General features: G+C 64.6%; 1 protein-coding gene across 1 annotated transcript in view; it reads right to left on the bottom strand.

The window, feature by feature from the left end:
• LOC135325348 (importin-4-like) overlaps positions 1 to 15,245 on the bottom strand; it is a 44,584-nt gene that overhangs the window by 21,542 nt on the left and 7,797 nt on the right. Inside the window, exons 7-16 of the mRNA XM_064503316.1 lie at positions 14,948 to 15,077; positions 12,574 to 12,753; positions 10,133 to 10,198; positions 8,241 to 8,342; positions 6,950 to 7,033; positions 5,881 to 6,060; positions 3,677 to 3,730; positions 3,094 to 3,203; positions 1,341 to 1,449; positions 395 to 518 (exon numbers count right to left, since the gene is read on the bottom strand). Coding sequence (XP_064359386.1) covers positions 395 to 518; positions 1,341 to 1,449; positions 3,094 to 3,203; positions 3,677 to 3,730; positions 5,881 to 6,060; positions 6,950 to 7,033; positions 8,241 to 8,342; positions 10,133 to 10,198; positions 12,574 to 12,753; positions 14,948 to 15,077 — 1,139 coding nt within the window. The remainder of the gene's footprint in view (positions 1 to 394; positions 519 to 1,340; positions 1,450 to 3,093; positions 3,204 to 3,676; positions 3,731 to 5,880; positions 6,061 to 6,949; positions 7,034 to 8,240; positions 8,343 to 10,132; positions 10,199 to 12,573; positions 12,754 to 14,947; positions 15,078 to 15,245) is intronic.

The following is a 15,245-nucleotide window of genomic DNA, read 5'->3' on the forward strand; positions in this document are numbered from 1 at the left end:
CGGACACCTGGGCCCTTTTCCCGGACGCCTGGGCCCTTTCCCGGACGCCTGGGCCCCTTCCCCGGATGCCTGGGCCCTTTCCCGGACGCCTGGGCCCCTCGTCCCGGACGCCTGGGCCCTTCCCCGGACGCCTGGGCCCCTTTTCCCGGACGCCTGGGCCCCTCCCCGGACACCTGGGCCCCTTTCCCGGACCCCTGGGCCCCTCCCCGGACACCTGGGCCCCTTTCCCGGACACCTGGGCCCCTCCCCGGACACCTGGGCCCCTTTCCCGGATGCCTGGGCCCCTTTCCCGGATGCCTGGGCCCCTCTCCCGGACGCCTGGGCCCCTTTTCCCGGACGCCTGGGCCCTTTCCCGGACGCCTGGGCCCCTCGTCCCGGACGCCTGGGCCCCTACCGAGGCACTCGAGGAGGCTCTCCAGGATGTACCACGCCTTGGCCGGGGCCTCCCGGACGCCTGGGCCCTCCAGGGCCGCCAGCGCCGTCGGCAGCATCTCCCCCGCCAGCGTCGCCACCTCGGGCTGCGCACCAGTACAGACCAGTATGGACCAGTATAGCTCTACGCAGGCCAAGGGGTGCCCGTGCAGGGCCTCCCAGTGTGGCCCAGTAGGGCTCGGAGCCCTCCCAGTGCCCCCAGTATAGCCCAGGGCCTCCCAGGAAGCACTCAGACCCCTCCCAGTATAACCCAGTGCCTCCCAGTATGGGCCAGGGCTCTCCCAGTGCCGCCTAGTAGCATTCCCAGTACATCCCAATAGCCCCCAAGGCATTCCCAGTGCATCCCAATAGCTCCCAGTGCCTCCCAGGAGCTCTCCCAGTGGCTCCCAGTAGCCCCCAATGCCTCCCAGTAGCCCCCAGGGCATTCCCAATGCATCCCAGTGCTTCCCAGTAGCTCCCAGGGCATTCCCAGTGCCTCCCAGTGCCTCCCAGTAGCCCCCAGGGCATTCCCAGTGCCTCCCAGTGGTTCCCAGGAGCCCTCCCAGTAGTCCCCAAAGCATCCCAGTAACCCCCAGGGCATCCCAGTACATCCCAGTGCCTCCCAGGAGCCCTCCCAGTGCCTCCCAGGAGCCCCCAATGCCTCCCAGTGCCTCCCAGGAGCCCTCCCAGTGCCTCCCAGGAGCCCCCAGGGCACTCCCAGTGCCTCCCAGCACAGCCCAGTGCCTCCCAGGAGCCCTCCCAGTGCATCCCAGTAGCCCCCAGTGCATCCCAGTAGCCCCCAGGGCACTCCCAGTGCCTCCCAGCACAGCCCAGTGCCTCCCAGGAGCCCTCCCAGTGCCTCCCAGGAGCCCCCAGGGCACTCCCAGTGCCTCCCAGTGCCTCCCAGTGCCCCCCAGTGGCGGCGGTACCTGGAGACAGTCGGCGAGGCGGCGCAGGGCACAGGCGGCCGCCCCCCGCACCGAGGCCTCGGGGTCGCCCAGGCCCCCCCGCAACACCCGCAGCGCCGGTCCCAGGTACCTGCGGGGGCGGGGGGGGGGGGGACACACCCGTGGGGCCGTGGACGGCACCGCCGGGACCCCCCGATACACCCGAACACCCCCACAGACAGCCGGAGTACCCCCGACGCCCCCCAGATACCCCCCAACACCCCCAATGTACCCCCGGATACCCCAGAAACACCCCCAGATACACCCAAAATACAGCCAAACACCCCCAAAATACCCCCAAAGTTCCCCCAAAGACCACGGAAACACCCCCAGATACACCCAAATACCCCCGAAACACCCCCAGATACACCCAAAGTACACCCAAACACCCCCAAAATACCCCCAAACACCCCCGAAGTACCCCCAAACACCCCCAAAGTACCCCCAAAGACCCCAGAAGCACCCCCAGATACACCCAAAATACACCCAAACACCCCCAAAGTACCCCCAAACACCCCTGAAGTACCCTCAAAGACCCCCAAAGTACCCCCGAATACCCCAGAAACACCCCCAGATACACCCAAAGTACACCCAAACACCCCCAAAGTACCCCAACACCCCCGAAGTACCCCCAAACACCCCCAAATACACCCAAACACCCCGAAGTAGCCCCAAATACCCCAGAAACACCCCGATACACCCAAAGTACACCCAAACGCCCCCAGATAGACCCAGAGTACCCCCAACACCCCCAAAATACCCAACACCCCCAAAGTACCCCCAAAGACCCCAGAAACACCCCTAGATGCACCCACAGTACCCCCAAACACCCCAAAATACACCCTAACAGCCCAGAAAAACCCTCAGATGCACCCAAATACCCCAGAGAAAAAAACCAGATACACCCAAAGTACCCCCAACACCCCCAAAATACCCCAGAAATAGCCCCAAAATACACCCAAAGTACCCCCAAACACTTCCAAAGTACCCCCAGATGCCTCCAAAGTACCCCCAATATCCCCAAAATACCCCGATGCCCCAAAGTACCCCCCAAACACTCCCAGACACCCCCAAACTACCCCAAAATACCCCAGAATACCCCAGAAACACCCCCAAATAGCCTTAAATACACCCGAAATACCCCCATACAACTGTGAAACCATGAAAATACCCAGAAATACCCCCCAAACACCCCCAACACCCTTGTTTCAGGGTACCAGGAGAGGGTGTTGGGGTGACATTCGAGGGTGACACATTTTGGGGTGAAACTGGGGTGTTTGGGGGCAGCAGAGGTGTATTTTGGGGCAAGGCGGGGTATTTCCGGGTGACAACATGGGATTTTGGGGTGAAATTAAGGCACTTGGGGGTGACGTGGGGGTACTGACGGGTGAAATTGGGGTGTTTGGGGGCAGCAGGGGGTACTTGGGGGTGTCGCGGGGTATTTCGGGGTGAAGCGAGGCCGTTGGGAGCGATTTTGGGGCAAAATAAGGGCATTCTGGGGGCGACCCGCAGGTATTTCGGGGCGAGGGCAACACCGCGGTGTGCCGGGGTCTTTGCGGGTGACACCGGGTGACACCTCCGGTTGACACCGGGGTGACGCCGGGGCGCTTTGGGGGGTATTTTGGGGTGAGAGGGGGGTATTTTGGGGTGCCGGGGGGTATTTTGGGGCGCCGGGGGGGGATTTTGGGGGCGCCGGGTGTGCGCGCGGGTGTTGCGGGGCCTCCGGAGGACTCACCGCCGGCGCAGGTGTTCGCCGCAACCCTCGGCCAGGGCCCCCAGGGCCAGGAGACCCCCCTTGCGGGCGGGGGGCCGGGGGCTCCCCAAAAGCGGCTCCAACAGCGGCAGCTGCGGGGGGGGGGGGGGTCAGGGACACCCCGAAACCCCCCCCCCCCAAAAAAAACAACACCCGGAAACACCCGGAAACACCCCGAAACCACCGTCCCCCGACAACACCCCACCAAAAACACCCCCAGAGACCCCCCCAAACGCCCCGAGACCCCCCAAACCCCCCCCCAAAAACAAATCCCCCCCCCAGCAGCCCCAAAATCCTGCAAATTAGCCCCAAATCCCCCCCCCCGGACCCCAAAATCTTGCAAATTCGCCCCAAAAATCCGCCAGGGACCCCAAATATACCCCAAAAAACCCCAAATACCCCCCCCAGGACACCCAACGCCCCCCAAAAACCCCAAATAACCACCCAAAACACCCCCAAATCCGCCCAAATTGCCCCAAATTGCCCCAATTTGCCCTAAATCCCCCCAACTTGCCCCAAATCGCCCCAATTTGCCCAAAATCGCCCCGATTTGCCCCAAACGCACCAGGGGCCGCAGCAGCTTCTCGGGGGGCAGCGCCTGGGCCAGGGCGTCGAGGGCCTGCGGGAAGCGGGGGGGGGGGTCAGGGCGGACCCAAAACGCCCGGATTTCGCCCCAAAAACGCGGCGGCCCCAAAACGGGGGGAAACGGCCCCAAAACGGGGAGGAAACGGCCCGAAAATGGGGGGGGAAACGGCCCCAAAACAGGAGAAAAATCGCTTCCAAAATGGGGAGGAAATTGCCAAGAAGTGCTGAAAGCAGCCCAAAATGAACCAAAATCCCTAAAATTTAGAGGGAACCAAAATGGGGAAAACTCACCCCAAATGGAGGGAAAATAAAATCTCAAAAGGTGGAAAAAACCCGAATGGGGCAAAAAAAAATCACCAGATCAGGCAGAACAGAGCAAAATTGGGGGAAAAGCTGCCAAAATTAGGGCATTTGGGGCATTTAGGCATTCTGACCCCGTTTTGGGGTGTTTTGTTCCCGTTTTGGGGTGTTTTGTTCCCGTTTTGAGGCATTTTGGGGCATTTTGAGGTGTTTTGGCCCTATTTCGGGGCATTTCAGGGTGTTTTCACCCATTTTGGGGCACTTCAGCCCCATTTCGGGGCATTTTGGCCCGTTTCAGGGCATCTGGCCCCATTTTGGAGGCATTTTGGCCCGTTTTGGGGCATTTCGGAGCCTTCTAGCCCTGTTTTTGGGGCATTTCGGCCCATTTCAGGGCGTTTCCGCCCGTTCTGGCTCCATTTTGGGGGCATTTTGGCCCATTTTGGGGCGTTTTGGCCCGTTTCGGCCTGTTCCGGCCCCGTTTTTGGGGCGTTTCAGCCCAGTTTGGGGCATTTTGGCCTGCTTTGGCCCATTTTGGCCTGTTCCAGCCCCATTTTCGGGGCGTTCCAGCCCAGTTTGGGGCATTTTAGCCCATTTTGGGGCGTTTCGGCCCGTTCCGGCCCCGTTTTTGGGGCATTCCGGCCCATTTCAGGGCGTTCCAGCCCAGTTTGGGGCATTTTGGCCCATTTTGGGGGCGTTTCGGCCCGTTTTGTCCCATTCTGGCCCCATTTTGGGGGCATTTTTGACCCGATTTGGGGTGTTCTGGCCCATTTGGGGCATTTTGGCCCATTTTGGGGCGTTTCGGCCCGTTTTGGGGCATTCCGGCCCATTTCGGGGTGTTTCAGCCCAGTTTGGGGCATTTTAGCCCATTTTGGGGCGTTTCGGCCCGTTCCGGCCCCGTTTTTGGGGCATTCCGGCCCATTTCAGGGCGTTCCAGCCCAGTTTGGGGCATTTTGGCCCATTTTGGGGGCGTTTCGGCTCGTTTTGTCCCGTTCTGGCCCCATTTTGGGGGCATTTTTGACCCGATTCGGGGTGTTCCGGCCCAGTTTGGGGCATTTTGGCCCATTTCGGGGTGTTCCAGCCCAGTTTGGGGCATTTTGGCCCATTTTGGGGCGTTTTGGCCCCGTTTTGGACCATTTTGGGGCATTCCGGCCCATTTCGGGGTGTTCCAGCCCAGTTTGGGGCATTTTGGCCCATTTTGGGGTGTTTCGGCCCATTCCAGCCCCGTTTTTGGGGCATTCCGGCCCATTTCAGGGCGTTCCGGCCCAGTTTGGGGCATTTTGGCCCATTTTTGGGGCGTTTCGGCCCGTTTTGTCCCGTTCTGGCCCCATTCTGGGGGCATTTTTGACCCGATTCGGGGTGTTCCAGCCCAGTTTGGGGCATTTTGGCCCATTTTGGGGTGTTTCGGCCCCGTTTTGGGGCATTTCGGCCCATTTCAGGGTGTTCCGGCCCAGTTTGGAGCGTTTTGGCCCATTTTTGGGGTGTTTCGGCCCGTTTCGGCCCGTTCCGGCCCCGTTTTGGGGGCATTCCGGCCCATTTCAGGGCGTTCCAGCCCAGTTTGGGGCATTTTGGCCCATTTTGGGGGCGTTTCGGCTCGTTTTGTCCCGTTCTGGCCCCATTTTGGGGGCATTTTTGACCCGATTTGGGACGTTCTGGCCCATTTGGGGCATTCCGGCCCAGTTTGGGGGCGTTTCGGCCCCTTTTTGGGGCATTCTGGCCCATTTCGGGGCGTTCCGGCCCAGTTTGGGGCATTTTGGCCCATTTTGGCCCGTTTTGGGGCATTCCGGCCCATTTCGGAGCGTTTTGGCCCATTTTGGGGCGTTTCGGCCCGTTCCGGCCCGTTCCGGCCCCGTTTTTGGGGCGTTCCGGCCCGTTTCCGGGGCTCACCTGGGCGGCGGCGTGCCGGGGGCTGGGGCCGCCGGAGCCTTCGGCCTCGCCGCCTTCCTCCTCCTCCTCGTCCTCGTCCTCCTCGTCCTCGGGGTCGGGGCGCCCGGGGGGGGGGGCGGCGCACAGGGGGCCCAGGAGTCCCCGCAGCAGCGGGGGCAGCAGCCCCCCCCGCAGCAGCGCCTGCCGCCCCGCCGCGCACCAGTATGCACCAGTACGCACCAGTACGCACCACTACGCACCTGTATGGGCTCAGCTGGGCTGCCCCGCCCCCCTCCCAGTATATCCCAGTGCCCCCCAGTATAGACCAGTGCCCCCCAGTATAGCCCAGTGCCCCCCTAGAGCCCCCCCCATGCCCCAGGACCACCCAGTATAGCCCAGTATCTCCCCAGCAGACCACCAGTTTGCCCCAGTGCCCCCCAGTATAGCCCAGTGTGTCCCCAGTGCCACTCCAGTATACCCCAGTGCCCCCCAGTATAGCCCAGTATCCCCCCAGTACCACCCTAATATGCCCCAGTGCCCCCCAGTACCACTCCAGTATACCCCAGTGCCCCCCAGTATAGCCCAGTGCCCCCTCCATGCCACCCCAGTGTATCCCAGTGCCCCCCAGTATGCCCCAGTGCCCCCCAATATAGCCCAGGATGCCCCAGTGCTCCTCCCAGTATGGTCCAGTGCCCCCTTAATGCAGCCCAGTACCTCCCCAGTATAGCCCAGTGCTTTCCCAGTATGCCCCAGTCCCTCCCAGTACCCCATGCTATCCCCCAGTGCCCCCCAGTCCCTCCTTGTAGCCCCCCAGTGCCTCCCAGTATCCCCCAGTGCCTCCCAGTTCCCCCCCATAACCCCCCAGTGCCTCCCAGTATCCCCCAGTGCCCCCTCGTAGCCCCCCCAGTGCCTCCCAGTATCCCCCAGTCCCCCCTCGTAGCCCCCCCAATGCCTCCCAGCATCCCCCAATGCCTCCCAGCATCCCCCAGTGCCCCCCAGTCCCTCCTCATAGCCCCCCCAGTGCCGCCCAGTGCCCCCCACTGCCTCCCAGTATCCCCCAGTGCCTCCCAGTTCCCCCTCCCCCGCTCACCTTGGGGCACCGCTGGGCCACGAAAGCGATGGTGGCCAAAGCCCGGGCGCGAACGGCGTCACCCCGCGTCGCCGCCCCCCCCACCTGCGGCCCGGACGCCTGGGTCCCTCATCCCGGACACCTGGGCCCCTCCCGGACGCCTGGGCCCCTTTCCCGGACACCTGGGCCCCTCCCGGACGCCTGGGCCCCTCCCCGGACGCCTGGGTCCCTCATCCCGGACACCTGGGCCCCCTTCCCGGACGCCTGGGCCCCTTCCCCGGACGCCTGGGCCCCTTCCCGGACGCCTGGGCCCCTTCCCCGGATGCCTGGGCCCCTCATCCTGGATGCCTGGGCCCCTCCCCGGACGCCTGGGCCCCTTCCCCGGACGCCTGGGCCCTTTTCCCGGACGCCTGGGCCCCTTTCCCGGATGCCTGGGCCCCCTCCCCGGACGCCGGATGCCTGGGCCCCTCCCGGACGCCTGGGCCCCTCATCCCGGACACCTGGGCCCCTCTCCCGGACGCCTGGGTCCCTCATCCCGGATGCCTGGGCCCTTTTCCCGGACACCTGGGCCCCTCTCCCGGACGCCTGGGTCCCTCATCCCAGACACCTGGGCCCCTCCCCGGACGCCTGGGCCCTTTTCCCGGACGCCTGGGCCCCTCTCCCGGACGCCTGGGCCCCTTTCCAGGACGCCTGGGCCCCTTTCCAGGATGCCTGGGCCCTTTCCCCGGACGCCTGGGCCCCCTCCCCGGATGCCTGGGTCCCTCCCGGACTCCTGGGCCCCTCTCCCGGACGCCTGGGCCCCTTTCCCGGACGCCTGGGCCCTTTTCCCGGACGCCTGGGCCCCTCCCCGCACGCCTAGGCCCCTTCCCCGGACGCCTGGGCCCCTTCCCCGGACGCCTGGGCCCCCTCCCGGACGCCTGGGCCCCTCCCTGGACACCTGGGCCCTTCCCCGGACACCTGGGCCCCTTTCCCGGACACCTGGGCCCCTTTCCCGGACGCCTGGGCCCCTTTCCCGGACACCTGGGCCCCTCCCCGGACGCCTGGGCCCCTTTTCCCGGACGCCTGGGCCCTTTCCCCGCACGCCTGGGCCCCCTCCCCGGATGCCTGGGCCCTTTCCCGGATGCCTGGGCCCCTTTCCCGGATGCCTGGGCCCCTTTCCCGGACGCCTGGGCCCTTTTCCCGGACGCCTGGGCCCCTTCCCGGACGCCTGGGCCCCTTTCCCGGACGCCTGGGCCCCTCCCCGGACGCCTGGGCCCCTTCCCGGACGCCTGGGCCCCTCCCGGACGCCTGGGCCCCTCGCGGGGGGGGTCACCTGGAGGCAGAGGTCGAGCAGGGGCCGCAGGTGGGGGGTGACGGCGGCCGGATCGGCCTCCAGGAACTCGTCCAGCACCTCCAGGGCTTCGGTCGCCAGCGCCTGGGGGGGCCCCAAACTGCCGGGGGGGCCCCGAAACCCCCGAAACCCCCCAAAACCCCCCCAAACCCCCCCAGAAAACACCCAAAAGCCCCAAAAACGCTCAGAAACGGCCCAAAAACGTCGCTAAACGGCCCCAAAGTCGCCAAAACGCCTCGGGACGCCCCAAAATCCCACGCCACGAAGCCAGGTGGGGGGGGGCCCAAAACCCCCCAGAAAACCCCCAAAACCCCCCAAAACCCCCAAAAGCACCAAAAACGCCCAGAAACGGCCCAAAACCGTCGCTTAACGGCCCCAAAGTCGCCAAAACGCCTCGGGACGCCCCAAAATCCCGCGCGACGAAGCCAGGTGGGGGGGGGCCCAAAACCCCCAGAAATCGCCCAATACGGGCAAAACGCCCCAAAAAAGCCACCGGGGGACCCCGAAAATTGCTGAGAGAGGCCCAAATTTTGGGGGCAGCTCGGAAACGACCGAAATCGCTCCAAAGAGCCCGAAACGACCCAAAACGGCCCCGAAACGGCCGGGAATCGCTCGATACGGGCAAAACGCCCCAAAAAAGCCACCGGGGGACCCCGAAAATTGCTGAGAAAGGCCCAAATTTTTGGGGCAGCTCGGAAACGACCGAAATCGCTCCAAAGAGCCCGAAACGACCCAAAACGGCCCCGAAACGGCCGGGAATCGCTCAATACGGGCAAAACGCCCCAAAAAACCCACCGGGGGACCCCGAAAATTGCTGAGAAAGGCCCAAATTTTGGGGGCAGCTCGGAAATGACCGAAATCGCTCCAAAAAGCCCGAAACGGCCCCGAAACGGCCCCGAAACGGCCGGGAATCGCCCAATACGGGCAAAACGCCCCAAAAAACCCACCGGGGGACCCCGAAAATTGCTGAGAAAGGCCCAAATTTTGGGGGCAGCTCAGAAACGACCGAAATCGCTCCAAAGAGCTTGAAACGCCCCGAAACGGCCCCGAAACGGCCGGGAATCGCTCGATACGGGCAAAACGCCCCAAAAAAGCCACCGGGGGACCCCGAAAATTGCTGAGAAAGGCCCAAATTTTTGGGCGGCTCGGAAACGACCGAAATCGCTCCAAAGAGCCCAAAACGCCCCGAAACGGCCCCGAAACGGCCGGGAATCGCTCAATACGGGGAAAACGCCCCCAAAAAGCCACCGGGGGACCCTGAAAATTGCTGAGAAAGGCCCAAATTTTTGGGGCAGCTCGGAAACGACCGAAATCGCTCCAAAGAGCCCGAAACGACCCAAAACGGCCCCGAAACGGCCGGGAATCGCCCGATACGGGCAAAACGCCCCAAAAAACCCACCGGGGGACCCCAAAAATTGCTGAGAAAGGCCCAAATTTTTGGGGAAGCTCGGAAACGACCGAAATCGCTCCAAAGAGCCCGAAACGCCCCGAAACGGCCCCGAAACGGCCGGGAATCGCCCAATACGGGCAAAACGCCCCAAAAAAGCCACCGGGGGACCCCGAAAATTGCTGAGAAAGGCCCAAATTTTTGGGGCAGCTCGGAAACGACCGAAATCGCTCCAAAGAGCCCGAAACGCCCCGAAACGGCCCCGAAACGGCCGGGAATCGCTCAATACGGGCAAAACGCCCCAAAAAAGCCACCGGGGGACCCCGAAAATTGCTGAGAAAGGCCCAAATTTTTGGGGCGGCTCGGAAACGACCGAAATCGCTCCAAAGAGCCCGAAACGCCCCGAAACGGCCCCGAAACGGCCGGGAGTCGCCGAAACGGCCGGAAAGGCCCCAAAATCGCGCCCCCCCCCCCCGCCCGGACCCACCTCGTCGGCGTCGAGGAGCTTCTCGACCCCCCCCAGGACGTCGGGCAGCAGCGAGCGGAGCAGCTCCTGGGGGGGGGGGGGGGGCACGGGGGGGGGTCGGGGGGGGCCGGGGGGGGCCCCCCCCAAGCCCCGCCCCCCCGTTTCGGGCTGCGGAAGGGCGATTTGGGGCAAAGCGCCAAAAAACGCTATTTTTGGGGGTGGGGGGGCCCCGAAACCGCTGGGTTTTGCGGGAGGCTAAAAACCGCTGTTTCGCCCCCCCCCCCCCTCGACACGGATTTAAGGCTAAAAACGGCTGTTTTGGGAAAAAAAGCCACCGCGGAAAGTGCTTTCTACGGAAAGTCGCCAAAACGGCGGTTCCGGCGCGGAAAAAGTCAACCGTTTTGGGAATAGAAACGGTGATTTTGGAAATTGCTACTTTCCACGGCCCAAAGAAGACGGTTTTGAGGACAAAACTGCTGTTTTCGGCGAACCTCAAAATCGCTATTTTTGACGGGCCCAAAAACCCTGCTTTTGAGAACAAAAACCGCTATTTTTGGCGAACTTCAAAATTGCTACTTTCGACGGGCCCCAAAAAGACCATTTTGAGGACAAAAACCACTATTTTTGGCAAACCTCAAAATCACTACTTTCCACGGCCCAAAAAAGACCGTTTTGAGGACAAAAACCGCTATTTTTGGCGAACTTCAAAATCGCTACTTTCGACGGGCCCAAAAAAGACCGTTTTGAGGGCAAAACCCGCTATTTTTGGCAAACCTCAAAATCGCTACTTTCCACGGCCCAAAAAAGACCGTTTTGAGGACAAAAACCGCTATTTTTGGCGAACTTCAAAATTGCTACTTTCGACGGGCCCAAAAACCCCCGTTTTGAGGACAAAACCCGCTATTTTGGGGCAAGCTGGAAGCGCTGTTTCGGGGGAGCCTGAAACCGCTGTTTTTGGAGGGCCGGAAGCCCCGTTTTGGGCGTAGAAACGGCCGTTTTGGGGTAACTCGAAACCGCCATTTTGGGACACCTCGAAACCGCCATTTTGGAGCATGGGGGAGCCCCGAAACCGCCATTTTGGGGCACCCAGAAACCGCCATTTTGGGGCACCTCGAAACCGCCACTTTGGGACACCTCGAAACCGCCATTTTGGGGCACCTCGAAACCGCCATTTTGGGGCTCCTCAAAACCGCCATTTTGGGACACCACGGGCCCCGAAACCGCCATTTTGGGGCACCTCGAAACCGCCATTTTGGGACACCCAGAAACCGCCATTTTGGGGCACCTCAAAACCGCCATTTTGGGACACGAGGGGCCCCGAAACTGCCATTTTGGAGCATGGGGGAACCCCGAAACCGCCATTTTGGGGCACCTCAAAACCGCCATTTTGGGGGCACCCAGAAACCGCCCTTTCGGGGCACCCAGAAACAGCCATTTTGGGGTGTGGGGGAGCCCCGAAACCGCCCTTTTGGGACACCTCGAAACCGCCATTTTGGGACACGAGGGGCCCCGAAACCGCCATTTTGGGGCATGGGGGAGCCCCGAAACCGCGATTTTGGGACACCTCGAAACCGCCATTTTGGGGCACCTCGAAACCGCCATTTTGGGGGCACCTCGAAACCGCCATTTTGGGACACCTCGAAACCGCCATTTTGGGGCACCCAGAAACCGCCATTTTGGGGTGTGGGGGAGCCCCAAATCCGCCATTTTGGAGCATGGGGGAGCCCCGAAACCGCCATTTTGGGGCTCCTCAAAACCGCCATTTTGGGGGCACCTCGAAACTGCCATTTTGGGGCACCTCGAAACTGTCATTTTGGGACACCTCGAAACCGCCATTTTGGGACACGAGGGGCCCCAAAACCGCCATTTTGGGGTGTGGGGGAGCCCCAAAACCGCCATTTTGGGACACCTCGAAACCGCCATTTTGGGACACCCAGAAACCGCCATTTTGGGACACCTCGAAACCGCCATTTTGGGACACCCAGAAACCGCCATTTTGGGACACGAGGGGCCCCAAAACCGCCATTTTGGGGTGTGGGGAGCCCCGAAACCACCATTTTGGGGGGGTGGGGGAGCCCCGAAACCGCCATTTTGGGGTGTGGGAGAGCCCCGAAACCGCCATTTTGGGACACCTCAAAACCGCCATTTTGGGGCACCCAGAAACCGCCATTTTAGGGCACCTCGAAACTGCCATTTTGGGGGCACCTCAAAACCGCCATTTTGGGAAAGGAGGGACCTTGAAACCGCCAATTTGGGGTGTGGGGGAGCCCCGAAACCGCCATTTTGGGGCACCTCGAAACCGCCATTTTGGGACACCCAGAAACCGCCATTTTGGGACACCTCGAAACCGCCATTTTGGGGGCACCTCGAAACCGCCATTTTGGGAGCACCCAGAAACCGCCATTTTGGGGGCACCCAGAAACCGCCCTTTCGGGGCACCCCCCCCCCCCGAAGCCGCTCACCGTGTGGCCGTCGCCCAACATGGCCGCCAGCCCCCCCAGGGCCCGCAGGCTGTAGGCCGTGGGGCCGGGGGCCGCCGTGGGGCCCAGGAGGCCCCGGCAGAGGGCGGCGAGGGGGGGGCCGTGGGGCGCCAGGGCCTCGGGGGCCGCTTCCACCGCCGCGCTCAGCACCAGCAGCGCTGCCTGCGGGGGGGGGGGGGGGAAACGGGGCGAAAAACGGCGGTTTTGGGGCCCCCCCCCGCCCCGCCCCATAACCAGGCGTGGGGGGGGGGCCCCGAAACCGCCCCACTGGGACCCACGGGGGGGGAAATGGGACTGGGGGGGCCCCGAAACCGCCCCCCCGGGACCCATGGGGGGGAAATGGGACTGGGGGGGCCCCGAAACCGCCCCCCCGGGACCCATAGGAGCTACTGGGGGGCAAATGGGACTGGGGGGGCCCCAAAACCACCCCCCAGGGGCAAATGGGGGGGGAATGGGACTGGGGGGGCCCCGAAACCGCCCCCCCGGGACCCATAGGAGCTACTGGGGGGGCAAATGGGACGTGGGGGGGCCTCGAAACCGCCCCCCCGGGACACATAGGAGCTACTGGGGGGGCAAATGGGACTGGGGGGGCCCCGAAACCGCCCCCCAGGGACCCATGGGGGGCAAATGGGACTGGGGGGGTCCCGAAACCGCCCCCCCGGGACCCATAGGAGCTACTGGGGGGGCAAATGGGACTGGGGGGGGCCCCGAAACCGCCCCCCCGGGACCCATAGGAGCTACTGGGGGGGCAAATGGGACTGGGGGGGCCTCGAAACCGCCCCCCCGGGACCCATAGGAGCTACTGGGGGGGCAAATGGGACTGGGGGGCCCCGAAACCGCCCCCCCCGGGACCCATAGGAGCTACTGGGGGGGTAAATGGGACTGGGGGGGGCCTCGAAACCGCCCCCCCGGGACCCATAGGAGCTACTGGGGGGGGAATGGGACTGGGGGGGTCCCGAAACCGCCCCCCCCGGGACCCATAGGAGCTACTGGGGGGGCAAATGGGACTGGGGGGGGCCCGAAACCGCCCCCCCGGGACCCACAGGAGCTACTGGGGGGGCAACTGGGACTGGGGGGGCCTCGAAACCGCCCCCCTGGGACACACGGGGGGGGGAATGGGACTGGGGGGGCCTGGAAACCACCCCCCCGGGACCCACAGGAGCTACTGGGGGGGGAATGGGACTGGGGGGGCCCCGAAACCGCCCCCCCCGGGACCCATAGGAGCTACTGGGGGGGCAAATGGGACTGGGGGGGCCTCGAAACCGCCCCCCCGGGACCCATAGGAGCTACTGGGGGGGAAATGGGACGTGGGGGGGCCCCGAAACCGCCCCCCCGGGACCCATGGGAGCTACTGGGGGGGCAAATGGGACTGGGGGGGCCTCGAAACCGCCCCCCCGGGACCCATAGGAGCTACTGGGGGGGCAAATGGGACTGGGGGGGCCCCGAAACCGCCCCCCCGGGACCCATGGGGGGGAATGGGACTGGGGGGGCCCCGAAACCGCCCCCCCGGGACCCATAGGAGCTACTGGGGGGGCAAATGGGACTGGGGGGGCCCCAAAACCGCCCCCCCGGGACCCATAGGAGCTACTGGGGGGGCAAATGGGAGTGGGGGGGCCTCGAAACCGCCCCCCCGGGACCCATAGGAGCTACTGGGGGGGCAAATGGGAGTGGGGGGGGCCCGAAACCGCCCCCCGGGACCCATAGGAGCTACTGGGGGGGCTAATGGGACTGGGGGGGGCCTCGAAACCGCCCCCCCGGGACACATAGGAGCTACTGGGGGGGCTAATGGGACTGGGGGGGGCCCCGAAACCGCCCCCCCGGGACCCATGGGGGGGAAATGGGACTGGGGGGGCCTCGAAACCGCCCCCCCGGGACCCATAGGAGCTACTGGGGGGGCAAATGGGACATGGGGGGGCCCCGAAACCACACCCCCGGGGCAAATGGGGGGGGAAATGGGACTGGGGGGGCCTCGAAACCGCCCCCCCGGGACCCATAGGAGCTACTGGGGGGCAAATGGGACTGGGGGGGGCCCGAAACCGCCCCCCCGGGACCCATAGGAGCTACTGGGGGGGAAATGGGACTGGGGGGGCCTCGAAACCGCCCCCCCGGGACCCATAGGAGCTACTGGGGGGGCAAATGGGACTGGGGGGGCCTCGAAACCACCCCCCCGGGACCCATAGGAGCTACTGGGGGGGCAAATGGGATGTGGGGGGGCCTCGAAACCGCCCCCCCGGGACCCATAGGAGCTACCGGGGGGGCAAATGGGACTGGGGGGGCCCCGAAACCGCCCCCCAGGGGCAAATGGGGGGGGGGAATGGGATGGGGGGGCCTCGAAGCCGCCATGTCGGGTCCCTACCTCTTGCCGGGGGGGCCGGGGGTCCCGGGCCCCCGCTTGGAGCCAGGTGCCCAGGGGCCCCCAGGCGCCGAGACCCCCCCGGCGCAGCACCAGGGCGGCCAGTTGGGCCAGGGCCACCGTCACCGGGTGCCTGGGGGGGGGGGGGGGGGGGACACGGGGGGGGGGGGCTTGAGACCGCCGCGATTTGGGGGGGGGTGTCGAAACCGCCGCGATTTGGGGGGGTCTCGAAACCGCCGCGATTTTTGGGGGGGGGGTCTCGAAAACACTGTGATTTGGGGGGGTCTCGAAACTGCCATGA

The sequence above is a fragment of the Dromaius novaehollandiae genome, chromosome 36 (assembly GCF_036370855.1).
Source record: "Dromaius novaehollandiae isolate bDroNov1 chromosome 36, bDroNov1.hap1, whole genome shotgun sequence".
In the NCBI taxonomy this organism is placed as follows: Eukaryota; Metazoa; Chordata; class Aves; order Casuariiformes; family Dromaiidae; genus Dromaius; species Dromaius novaehollandiae.